Source organism: Vanessa tameamea, chromosome 15 (genome assembly GCF_037043105.1).
Source record: "Vanessa tameamea isolate UH-Manoa-2023 chromosome 15, ilVanTame1 primary haplotype, whole genome shotgun sequence".
NCBI lineage: Eukaryota > Metazoa > Arthropoda > Insecta > Lepidoptera > Nymphalidae > Vanessa > Vanessa tameamea.
In genome coordinates, this window is record NC_087323.1 from 2804174 (window position 1) to 2817970 (window position 13797).

At 32.0% G+C, this 13797-nt stretch overlaps 1 protein-coding gene across 1 annotated transcript in view; it reads left to right on the forward strand.

Moving 5' to 3' along the window:
* Positions 1 to 13037, forward strand: part of LOC113399141 (connectin-like) — a 34521-nt gene extending 21484 nt beyond the window's left edge. The window contains exons 2-3 of the mRNA XM_026638200.2: positions 9561 to 10626; positions 12356 to 13037. Of these exons, the coding sequence (XP_026493985.1) occupies positions 9585 to 10626; positions 12356 to 12837 (1524 nt within the window). The 5' untranslated portion in view covers positions 9561 to 9584 and the 3' untranslated portion in view covers positions 12838 to 13037. The remainder of the gene's footprint in view (positions 1 to 9560; positions 10627 to 12355) is intronic.
* The last annotated feature ends 760 nt before the right edge of the window (positions 13038 to 13797 follow it).

Below are 13797 nucleotides of genomic sequence, written 5' to 3' on the forward strand. Positions count from 1 at the left end.
TTTAAACTGGTTGTTATTTTATATTTTATTTATATATATTACATAATATTATAACAAACGAAACCTGAGAATCTGTTTCGTCAATTCGAATATTTTCTTGGATCTTTTACTTCGTACCGAGCCTCTGATAAACGTAATTACGAGTAAATACATAAATAACATATATTTTTAAATAATAACGTCATCGATCAGTCAACAAAATTATTATATTTCTATAAATACTTTTCGTCCGATGCGTATATGTCCGATGTGTTAGGAGCGTTCGTAGATTTTAGGTACAAAAAATTCGGTGGGGTTCAAGCTTGCTCCATACCAAAAGTTTCATGAAATTGGGTCTAGTGGTTTAGCAATTAACCGTTACGACTAACGGACAGAGCTATTTACGAATTTATAATATAATAGTTAAAAAAAAGTATTATAAATCTCATCTCTAATCATTGATTATGTTTAATTTATATTTTTAACACATATTGTGTAATGTGATAGTGCACGGTGAGTCACCTGTAAATAGTAGAACATTTGCCAATATAATTTTTAAATGTAATTTTACTTATTCATGCTATATTGTATTTACTGTTGGTTGTCCTACTGAAAAATATTATAATATTAGAATACGTTTACACAGTTGTTATTTAATAGGACTATAATTTAAGCAGGGAAATAAATCTTCGTTTCATATAAACCATGTACGTAGATATATGAAGGATATAAGGAATTAATGAATTTTGATTAAACAAGAATAACTATTTCAACACAAATGCTTAACCTTAAACTCGCTTAAGTAATAAATATGTTATCAACGTATTTGAGAGATCTAGCGACCATTTCGATATTTGATTTACTTATATGTTTCATAGAATTATTAATTTAGTCTGACAGATCCTAAAACATAATATAGGAATTCCGTTAAAGCAACGTGTCTTTTCGTTGGAATCTTTTTTTATAACAAACGAGCCTGTTTTGACGTGAAGACGCCTACATGTAAACGGAAAGGCAGGCCGCGTAAATTAATTTGCATATACATACTTTAGCACTTGTGGAAATTGTGTTTATATTTATTAAGTGTCACGGTCGAAACTATTATGCGGTTAATTTTATTTTTATTTGTTTTATTTGAACCGAGTTCGTAGTGTTAGAACTATACGTGTTATCTTCGATTAAGATTGCGGGCTCAAACCCAGCGAAGCACAGTTGAATTTTCATGTTTATAATTCATCTCGTGCTCGGTACGGCAGTGAAGGAATACATCGAGCAATGATGAAACCAGCATGTACCGGATGAAATTCTGCCACGAGTTTCCACTTGTTGTATACTAAGTCGCATTGTACCAGCGTGGTGGTATAGGCTCCAAAATTTTCTTAGGAAGAAAGGAGGCCTTTACCTAGTAGTAGGATGTCTACAGACTGCAAAAATAGTTGAAATTTAGAATTTAATTTCAATCCGTTCATAAACGAAGACTTGATTGAAAAAAAATATCTAAATATTGTTTTTTACTTTAATAGGAACCAAAATGTTATTATTTTGTATAATAAAAGGTTTATATTACATTTTAAGTTCTCTCAGTCTTTTGTGAATTGAAATTCACGTTTTAAGCTCAACGATGATCGATCGAGCTATAGTAGGCTTTTACGTCACTTGTTTTGTAAAAAAAAAAAGCAAAACAAACTTTAGTGCAACCGTCACGTTGACGCGAAAAAGTTGCGACCGAAATTAATGTCTTTGTTTCAAGCTTACAATAGCTGTTTCGAAGCCTTTACTCAGTTCTATGGTTCGTGGTCGTTTTGTTTGAGCTTTGTGTTATCACTTCGATACGGTTTCATTCAAGATGTACTGGGATTAAGGCCAGATTGCGATCCGAAATTGTTGTTATGACTTCATTCTGATTACTTGGTACAAATATTGAAAGATTTAAGTGAAAATTATGAACGAAGATTTACATTGAGATATAAAATTTATATTATATTTAGGACATCAAGCTTTTCTAAATAATATACATTTCAAGTTTAATATACGTTGGTGATGGTACCAACACTCATCAGCTATTTTACCGCCAAACAGCTATACTTAGTATTGTTATGTTCTGGTTTGAAGGGTGAGTGAGCTGGTGTAAAAACAGGCATAAGGGACATAAAAATGTATTTATCAAAGTTGGTTGTACATTGGCGATGGAAGGAATGGTACTGGTAATAGTAATTTTAGGCTACACCAATGTCCACCATGTCTCCAATGGTGATGACCACTTCCCAAAAGTTGGCCAATTTGTACGTCCAACTAAAAAACTATAAAAAACGATAAAGGATCTCAAAGCTTAGACTGAAGCTTTTTTTATTTCTCACAGATATATTAAAAGTAAAAGTAACAATGAACTGTAAACATTAACTTTAATTGCCTATGCAAACCTAAATACAGCTTCCTTTTCTAAGCGCGACTATCTTAACCAGAGGTTGAAAATACAAACATCGATGAGTTATTCGTGTTGAATTATTTACAAGCTTACGTAAATGACGTGATTGAGTCTATTTCCTTTTATTTACACGGAATATAAAAATACATAAAATGATCGTGCACGTTATATAAATATTCTCATGTTTGTGGCGAGAGTGACTCAGTTTAATTAGTATAATTTAGTGGTTCTTAGAAAGAACATCGTCAATTAATATTAAACGCTTTTGACCTTTGGATTTTAAATGCAATTGAATTTATTTTTTGTTTATTATTTATGTTGTACGTAAAAGTTATTTGAACCAGATCTTTTTCTTTTCATTTCATTGGTAAGACCATAAAAGATACCCAGCTTTCAGGGATTTTACGTATGTGAGATTCTAATCGTTTCGGTTTAGTCATAACATTTTTGCGATGCTTTAAACGCATTCTGCAGAAAACTCCTCATTGGAGCTTCCTAGCGATCCGGATTGCTCCTCACTTTGGTTCAAATATGTTCGAAGTACTACGATTAGGAAAAGTCTCAATTGAGTGTGTTCGGACCTCTACCAAACCCACTCTGCCGTCTCCTTCAAGACTATGACAGTCACATTGCTAACAGAAGACCTACTCTGAAGGGAGATTGAGTGGTTCGCGCGGTTCACCCTGATAAGCAGATAAGTATCAAAAGGATCTTTACAGTGCCATTGTCGCATTACTCGTACGCATGGTCGACAAGAACTCCGAAGAGTACAATCCAATCGTACGAATGCACCACGATGAGGTGATGACAACACAGAGAATATTTTTTTAGTTAACTTTGGCTAAAATGTTTAATTCACTGAGACGTAACTGTAAAATATTTTTTACAATTCAGTCTTATACATACAAACTTATGTGGTAACAAAATGTCAGAGTTAAAATTCAACATTTACAAATTCCATTTAATTGTAACTACCGGGGTTCATTATAAAGGTTTAACGAGGTCTACAACGTATTTAGTACCCAGAAGCTTATGAGTGGTTGGAACAGTGATTGCTAGAAGTAGCATCAGTCATGCTTACAAAAATTAAAACAAACCTATATATTAAATTTTAAAAAATAATGACGTTACCCTGAAATAATGGTGAATTTTATTTCACTCTGTCTTCAAATTCTTATTTGGTCAATGAATGGCTTCTTAATAATTATAATAGAAGTCGTTAAGAAAAACAATACCCTAAATAATAAAGAAAATAAAAAACTGATTATTGTTATAAATTATATAAAAAATCAGTCTCTAATATTTAACTGACCAATCTCATACGTAAACTCTAAACGTCAGAACCATAAAACAAATCTAATTATTTTTTTTTTTTTTTTAGCATTAGCAGCCTGTAAATTTCCCACTGCTGGGCTGAGCATATTCCACCACACTGCTCCAATGCGGGTTGGCGGAATACACATGTGGCTGAATTTCGTTGAAATTAGACACATGCAGGTTTCCTCACGATGTTTTCCTTCACCGCCGAGCACGAGATGAATTATAAACACAAATTAAGCACATGAAAATTCAGTGGTGCCTGCCTGGGTTTGAACCCGAAATCATCGGTTAAGATGCACGCGTTCTAACCACTGGGCCATCTCGGCATCACAGCCATCTCGGCATCACATCATCTAATTATCTATGGCTCTGAAATATACTACTTTTGATCCACTTTATGTTCTAAGGACGACAACTGTGGGGTGATAAATTTACATCCGGTGATAATTAAGCGTATAAATACAGTCATATGGCGTCATAAATTACGAAAATTACGAGAAATAAACATTTATTTTGTAAAAGTTTTTAAATGTATGTAGTGAAATGTTTACTCGGACTATTATTTTATATTTTAAGGATATATTTTTTTATGAAGATTTTTTTATATTATTTCTAGGATAGGTGAAATGGCTAATGAGCCTCAATAATAATAAGTGATTACTTTTGCCAATGGCCTTGTAAGAAATTTTAACCATAAAAACTGTCGTTAAATAATTACTCTCTCGAGAGTTAAATAAAAGTCTCATTCTACCTTTAGTCCTTGCTCGGGGATTACGCTTACTCCGGCTTAGCCGTGAAATCGTAACAAACAGAATGTAACTTTTGTATTTATGTATAATATTAGTACGTTGAAATCCTTATTCAATATATTTAGAAACATTACACATGCCAATAGATGATCAAATCTACTAAGGTCGGGAAGATCTAATATCTCAAAAAAACCGGCGAAAGAATCTCACTAATTTTTTTGTATTTCCTGTTTGGACGAAATTGTAATATATCCGAGCTGTGTATTGTTTTAGGACAGAAACTGTCCATAACGTTTCTTTTACATATTTTATCTTTATAACATTTTATAAACTTACTTTAATTTTATTAATCAGGAGTCAAAATTAAATTTCTAATGTAGTTTCAAGACAAATAAGGTAGGTAAATTTACTCTGCAATTATCTAAGATTTGTTTTAGGCCGGCTAGTGACCATTAGGAGTATATCCTAAAAGGCTTATTACTGTTATTTTAAATATTAAACTAAAATGAATCTAAGTGTGTACTTCTCCACTTAGCTTTGGAATATCTTAGTTCGATCCAGGACTTCTTCTATTCTTAAATTAAATACGTTCTTTACTCAACTACAACAATGCTAGGGGGTATAATGTATTGACTTTATTTAGTTTAACTATTCGGCTATTCATCTCGTGCTTGGCGGGGCATCTGGACACATGCATGCTGCACTGCCTGTGTATCTACTGACCGGCATTGGAGCATTGGAGCATTATCTTGAAATAAATTCCAAGCCTTCTCCTCAATAGGAGCAGAAGCTCTATCACAAGATCTTTTGTACACCACTAGGATATTTACAGACTATTATATCCGTATGGCAAAATAATAAAATCCCAAGTCTCTATAATGATGCCAACTCACTCACTTCTATTCCGCATTACTACAATACAAAAGCATTGTTATGTGAAAAACATCTACGAGTAGGCAGTTACACAAATGTAGCGCTAGTTAAAGTTCACTTTAAAGCGCGTACAAACATTTTACGGTAGAAATGGGTTGTATTAATTAATATATAACACGGAACAAACAATAGTCTCTTAATGAAGTAATTAAGTTTAATTGTCCATGCGACAGTATGCTGGCGAGACAAACGGATTTCGACACCAGTCATAAAGTTATAGTTAACATCTTTATGTTCCTCTTTAACGGTTAATTGTATGAGTCTTGTTCTTGTTGAGGATGTGGGTAAATCTATTATGGTTAATTTTATGGGATGTAATGTTGATTTAATATTTTGGTAGTGAATATCAATAATCAGTTATTCTTTGAAGCCTGGATGAGACCAAAGAGACAGTACCACTACTAGCATACACTTGAGGTGTGCCCCACGTAGAACATTGAGACGTGGCCCATACAACAGATCTTAGTCCAAGTAGTCGCACAAGACTTCGTGGATTAAGATCTGTGACCCGTGAGCCGTGTTAGAGAAGCATCGCGTGGATGGTCCTAGTCTCCTTCTATGAGACCAATATACTCCAGATGGTGAGGGCGGAATGGAATTAGGAAATGACCAATCTCGCTCAATCCTTTCAAAGCGCCGCCAGCTAGGATTTAAAAGATAGTGGCTCTAGGGCCGTGGTCGTATATGGTAGGGTAGAGCCTCGCACGTCCTATTTGTTCTTATTTGGTCCTAAGAAGGATGGCAACGAGTATGGCCTTGTATACTCAGTAGCAAGGAGTATGGGGGAAAAGCAATCTTGCCCCCCGAGCCAAGCTCTGCCGAGACTCGAACGGAGAATGGCGTTGGAGGCGTTGTGGATGTTTATGAGCAAATGATCCTACAGGTTCTCCGATCCGTATCCAAAAAATAACCGGGTCATGTATCAGGAGCGTATTAGGAAATAGTCACTGCGGAAAAAAAGAAAATTTAACAGATACCTAAATTTCATTATAGTAAGATAATTTAGTAGAGCACTAGCCCATTTGATCGGCATGGCTATCACCATATACTATACTATACCATAACTAACAATTTGGTGGCTACAGCATGATTTTTATAAACAATAGGCTAACAAGGCCCTCTACAATTTGCTGCATAACGTATATTATAGTAATTGTTCTCGAAATGAGTTCGGTATTAAGAATAAATTTACGTCTAGCATAAATATTTTTTCTTATCATGATATAAAGTGTATGTTTAATTTATTATTAATATTATGACTTTTTTAAAACTAAATATAGTAACATTTAAACTATATAATATATATATATATACTGTATACATACTATATAATATATATATATCTTTTAAAACAATCTAATATTCACTGAATTCAATACTGATTTAAGAAAGTTACAACGTAAATTTAATTATTTCTCAAAACTGAACAAGTGACATTTTAAAATCACATAAAATAAAACACGCTTTTAAATATAATTTTAATTTAAAGGGCTGCATATTAAGTTTATTTTTTTACCTTTGGTATTTAGATTTGCATGTTAATTATATAGAGTTTTATTAGTTTCACACGAAGAGGGAAGTGATGTCTCTAGTGTTAAAAACGGTAATGTAGTAAAAGCGCCTTTCTAATCAAAAGAGCAACATAACATAAAATACTCGCATATGTAATATTGCTATTCTTATTTTATTTTATTAAAATTGAGGTGCTAATAATATAAAAAATGTTAAATTATGAAAAGGATAAACTTTTTAGTATACAGTTAATAAATTAAGTTGGCTCAGAGCATAAAACTGTTCGTACAAATTTTAAAAAACCTCTTCCCAACGCATCATATTAATGAAATAAACAATGTTAACGTGCTATGTTACTTTAGGAAATTCGTAAATGTTATTTTTAGCCTCGTGATAAAAATTTCAGCGGCATGTTCTTCGTTCATAAAATAAGGAACAATTTCACAACTTCGTACCGAAATGTTTCCGGCGACTCGCATACTCATATGTCCTCAGTTTTATGTCGCCTCAGTGGGTATACGCTTATATTCATACTTTAGTAGCTTGACAGTTATTATGTATACCACTTGGAATAATGCTGATCTTCTTATTAGAAAACGGTTTGCAGTATAAAGTTTTCTGTATTATAAAATCTATTTTATCGTCTGTCACTTATTAATCCGTTATTATGTACTAAAATATTGGCATTTATAACATAAGAATTACCATCGAGCCCTTAACCATATACGAATAAGAACTAAAAATAGTTACTATATAAATCATGACCGCGTAGAATAGTAGTGAGGATTCTAGCAGCATTATCTACTTGATATTAATAATTCTAAAATGTGTTCGATGTATCGTCGTAGGTAAACTATTTACAATATTACGCGAAAAATGTAAAGAAATAGGTATATTAACGGCTGCTTCACAATATATTTATGATAATATAATGTTTATACAGAAGAATATACAAAAGTATTCCATAAAAGCTGATATACATACTATTAATACAAGAAATAAGAATAAACTTGTAACCCCTACTTTCCGTTTACATACAGTAAAGAGAACGTTTTTGGGCAATGGTATACGCATATATAATAAGATACCGGGAAATGTAACCAATATACCATATACGAAATTTAAAAAGTTTATTAAGACTAAATTAATAAATAAGTCTTATTATTCATTAAAAAGAGTACTTTTTAGAAAAAAACGCCTGTATTTAGGCTCGGGTTCCATCAGAGGACACTGATTATTGTAAAAAAACAGCATTGTTAATCTGTTTATTTGAAAAGAGCAACTATGCGAGTTTCTTGCCGTTTCTTCTCGCTGGAGGCTGCTTTCCAAAACGGTGGTAGTATTTTAATATTGACGATTCAAAAACGCTTCGTTGTGAAGTTTACTTGAATAAACTTGATTTGATTTGATTTAATACCTACCATCGTGGATAATCCTACTTATAGCGACGAACTAACTAATTGATGTATTGCATATAGTTTATAGGTCTGGACTAAAATAAGCCTCTATGAAAGAAAATGCAATAGAACGCAGCGGTGATAATTTGAGTACTATATGCAATAAAATATTTCATGTTACTGCTAAACTTCAAAATTTAGTAGTAATCAAGAATATTTTTTGTTGAAATACAACTTACTTCATCTTGGTACTTGAATAACGTAAATAAGTCTCTTAATCTTTTTATACTAAAAAAGTGCTCGTCACGTGACAGACTGTTGTAAAATAGGTTTTGTTTTTTTTTTTAAATTAAAGATAACGTATACATAAATATGGATTCAAATAAACAAAACAGATATTTGTAAATAAAATAAATATACCTTTATTCTGCGTCTGAATAAGACACATTCGCACAGAGAAACAGAAAGTGACTTAAAGATAGTTTGACGTCACGGCATACGACTTAGTTTTACTATCAAGGCGCGTCAAAAAAGGCTTTACATCTATAAAAAAAGCATGAAAATTTTCATTTTAAGAAAAAAGAACCGGCACGCCGTCCAACCTGTCTGCTTTTAAATTATTTACTACAATAAAGCTCGTCTAAAACTTTAACACAATATAGAATTTTATTAAACTATAAATACAAAATTAGTTGTACGGTCGATTTTCTGATCCTTGAAGTATATTTAATAATTAAACAATATATTAAAATATGATAACTAAAGAGTTTGTGAATTGAAAATTTATCCAAAAACCAAACATAGCCGTTGACAAAATCTAGTTAATCATTGTAATTGTTGATTTTAACTAATGTTAATTGACCTATTTATCACGTTTAAATTTTCATGTTAAGCATCCGCCAATCATGGAGTTCGAAGAATAAATGTTTGCATGAATAATTCATACGCAGTTCATTTTATTATGAAAATTAACGTACTAGTATTGGAATCAGACGCAATTAAAGAACGAATATAATTTATTCTCTCCGTATTCTGCGTTTATGTATTATAAAACAATTACGAAGAAAAGGCAATTACATAGGGTTTTAATAAACTCAACTGCTTCATTTTCATTGTGTTTAATACTGTAGAAAGAGAATAACAAAATACGTTGTATTAATAAATATAAATTATTTATTATTGAATAATGTTTCCCTTGTGACATAACCTTTTTTACGTGACCCTAATACCCGTTTATTGTTTCAGATTTCGATGTGAAAAGCAATAAATATGGACTTCAAGTACTTAATCCTAATGATCGCTTTCGCAACGGTCGAGATAAACTTGACTGAGAGTCGTCAAAATGATAAACGGAGATGGAAATCCGAAAAATCCCTTTATTCGCATTACGTTAACATTTGCGATATACAGGACCGAGTGTCTAAAGTACACTGTTACTGCGAGAGTATTAAAATAAAAACAGCTACAAAAGCCGACTGCTGGGTTTTCAACGGTGGCATTGCGGAAGACGATCCTTTTTGGTCTAATTTTTATTCACAGCCGAAAATAGAAAGGCTTACATTTAATGTGAGAGCCGACGGGGGCTTAACCTATATACCGGCCAAGGTTATTGTTAGACTTGATCGATTGCAGTACCTAAATATACAATATGCAAATATATTCAGTATACCATCATTCGCATTCACCAATTCAACGACGTTAAGGGAAATATCGTTACAAAAAAACAAAATTGGTAAATTGGAGAGAATGGCATTCGCCCACTTAATAATGTTGGCTAATGTAAGCGTTGCTGAAAATCAGATATCGGAATTGCAAAGGGACGTATTTTACGTCTTGCCCAATTTGCAAAGGCTACAACTATCCAAGAATACAATTAGCGTTTTACACGACGGGTGTTTTAAGCATTTGAACAATTTGATAAAATTGGATCTGAATAGTAATTTGTTGACGGTTGTCATTAGAGAGAACTTCCAAGGATTGTCGAATTTGATTACATTGGACATGAGAAACAACAAATTGATGATGATAGGAGATCTGTCGTTTGCGGAACTTTGGAGCCTTCAAGAACTTTATTTAGATGGCAACGAAATAGAATTTATATCCGAACGGGGTTTCGGCGGATTGACTCAGTTGAAGAAACTTTCTTTAGCCGATAATAAGTTGGGAGTGCTAGATGACGGAGTGCTCGACGATATACAAAAGTTGAATTTCCTGGATTTAAGGAATAACAAGTTGGAAACATTGAAACAAGAAACGCTGAGAAGCGTTATTGATAATATGAAATCTAATTATGCACTAATCTCTCTCGACGGTAAGTCTCTTTAAGATTATTTTAATGTTATTAGTATTTTAATGATAATATTTTAAGCCGCTTGACCAATTATTTTACAAATATTTTCCATAAAACTTTCACATCAGATAATTACCTAATTACCACCAGCTACGGATGTATTGAATAATATACAAGCTCAATTCAGTGGCCACAAAAACTATAGGCTGTGGTTTTTCATAGCGTGCAATTGATCCCATCAACCACAATTCAATGAAGAAATAATTAGTCATAACGTGAAGGATTTATGATTAAAATGAAACTATATGCTCATACATATCCGTCATTACCTTGTTATTCAGGTCATAATTCATGATGGATAAATTATGCAAAAGCGGCCGAGTTGTTGTATTAAAAATTGAACATGAGAGGATCAGACGTGATTGTTTGAAATATATAAATAACCTGCATAATTTTCATGGAAGAGATCGATTGATACGAAAATTTCATATAAAAAATAATATTTCAGATAAAACTTATACAAAATGAAAAGTTCCATTAGTGCTTAAAATATAATTTCTTGCACTCGTGTTGTAGTAGAATTTTGTAGATAATAGTTATGTAGTTCAGAACACAATTAACAAATGTGGAACTTTAGTATGAGTTAATTAAACGTGTTTATTACTCTGCCGTAAATTTGAATTGTCTAGGGAGCACTTCTATCTGAAGACGATGAATTGCTAAGTTGGATTAAAGACGATTAAAATTAAAGGGTGTCATTATATAGAATTATTGTTCCTACATTCAAGGCGATAGCAAATTAGTAGTTAACAGAGTGTAAATTATCTGGTTACATAATTGCATGATGAAAAGGTGTCTTGGAATTCCAAACGGATATTTGAATTCTGTATTGATCATTTGATCGATTTCATTACATTAATAAATGAGTAATTATTGTTTGATTTTCATTTGTTTTAGCTATGTTTTGTAATATTCACGGGCTTCACAAATATAACAGTGTAGGTTCTTTGTTATGCCAGCACTTTGTTCTGGTCGCTGCTATCGCGCCTAAAATATTAACCACAGTAAAATTCATATGGTGCTGTAAATTCATCACAGATTTAATGCGCACGCAACTAAAATGTACACTGCCATGAAAGGGTGCAAAGGCAAGTCTGCACACGGGTCGTGGTACACATTCGTAATAGCAGTCACGCAAAAATATTTCTTAAAGCGCGGTGATATGGCAGGTTGTTCTTTGAAAATATTGAATAAAGGATGTTTGGTGTTGCAAATCCTATCTGTATAAGCTTAATACGTTCGTAGTTACTAGTCTATGAATCAAGGGTTGATGTATAGTTGTTTGTTGCGCTGTGACATTTTAATGGAGAGTATATTTCGTGGTTGAGAGATATTATATTTGCCGCAAAACTGCCCGTTATTACACTTGCATTGTCGTATATGATTTAATATCTCCTTTGATTCTGTTTTTTAATTTGATTTTTGTTTGAAAACGTAATTATTTTATAGTATTTATTTTTACAATTTAACTAACAACAAAAAATTTAAATTTATTTGTGGTTACTATTTGGAAATGGCTAATCTCGCCATAGTATTTTTTGAATTATATATAAAATTATTTCCAAATAAAGTAATTTAAAATAAATATCATTCATTCGTTATTGCCCCTTTCAGTTGTATATCAAAGATCCAATCTATTAATTTTTTAAATTAAATTTTTTATATTAAATAATGAAATATTTTTCAACAGGGAACAAGTTAACATGCGACTGTCGACTGTCTTGGCTTCACAAATTACGTAACGAAACACGAAGTAAACGCGTAAAAGCATCCTTAGATCGACTTCAATGTATCATGGACACGAAACTAAAAAATAACCTTGTCAATATCAAGGTTCAAAATGCTGAAGTACAGTATAAAGTCAATATAGGTCTTAAGAAAGAGATAGATAAAAATGATGACGACGAAGAAGAATTCGAAGACGATAATATTTACGATGACGCTATGAAGGATCAAGAAAACGGATTGGATGTTACAAAAAAAGATTATCGTAGGAAGCTAATGGAAATTCCAGTTGACATGCTTCCCTGTGCTAGCAAACTTAGCTACGAAGCGTCATTTTCGCCGCCGACACAAGACGAAGTCAAATATTATAAAACTTCAGGATGCGAAAAGTGCTTAGCGTCAACCGTAAGTTTCATAACAATGTGCACACTAACGAGAATATTGTAGCGTAATATTCAATAAAGTGGAAGATGTTTTAATTTTTAATTTTGATGTCTGTAATAGTTGTTTATATCTATTAGTAATATAGATCTATTGATAAGAACTGCCTTGTATTAGACTAATAGAAAATTGAGTTCTATTTTTAAAATGATGATCTAATTGTTAGTTGAATTAAATTAAAATTAAAATTTTAGTAATTTCGAAGTATTGCTAACTAAAATACCAATAAATATGAAACAATACATTTTTAAGGAATTATTTTTATTAATTTATTTGATTTTTTATTTAAGTCAATTATAGTTAAATTTAACTAAAATGTATCTGTTACATTATATATGTAGGTATATACTTCTATTCTGTTTAATAATTTTGGTACAACTTTGTCTGGAACCGGTAATAGCTCATTTTAATATTTATCTCCTTTTTTATTTTAACATATATGTACGTCGTATATGTAATATGTAGTTGGATAAGCAGATCTTATTGCTATGTTTTTTCACGTGTGAATTAAATAACTAAGGTGATTTTTTTACTGCAATGCAACATTTGCATAGAAATGTACAGCAATCTCCTGGAAGCACATTATTAGGATAAGATCAGCCGTTAAATTGGACTCTTGAGAGAATTTAATGCAAATTCAGCGTATTTTCTAAATTATATAGTTCAAATAACAGGATTATCAACAACACAAATGCGTTACAATTGACTTGTTTTCAATAATATATTCGGATTTGGGGAGATTTTTGTAGGAGTAGCGTAAGTGGATGTTTTACTCTCAGATATTTTTACATTATATATCAATGTCAGCTTTGAAAAGTGACCCAGTGTTATTACAGATATGAGTATCGTTCTAGGTCTCATGTTTGGTGGCGAATTTACTTCTTGCGTTCATTTCTGGGCTAAGATATCATTAAGTGGAGCATTTTCTTGTCTGATAATGGCAATAATATAATCTTTAATAATTAT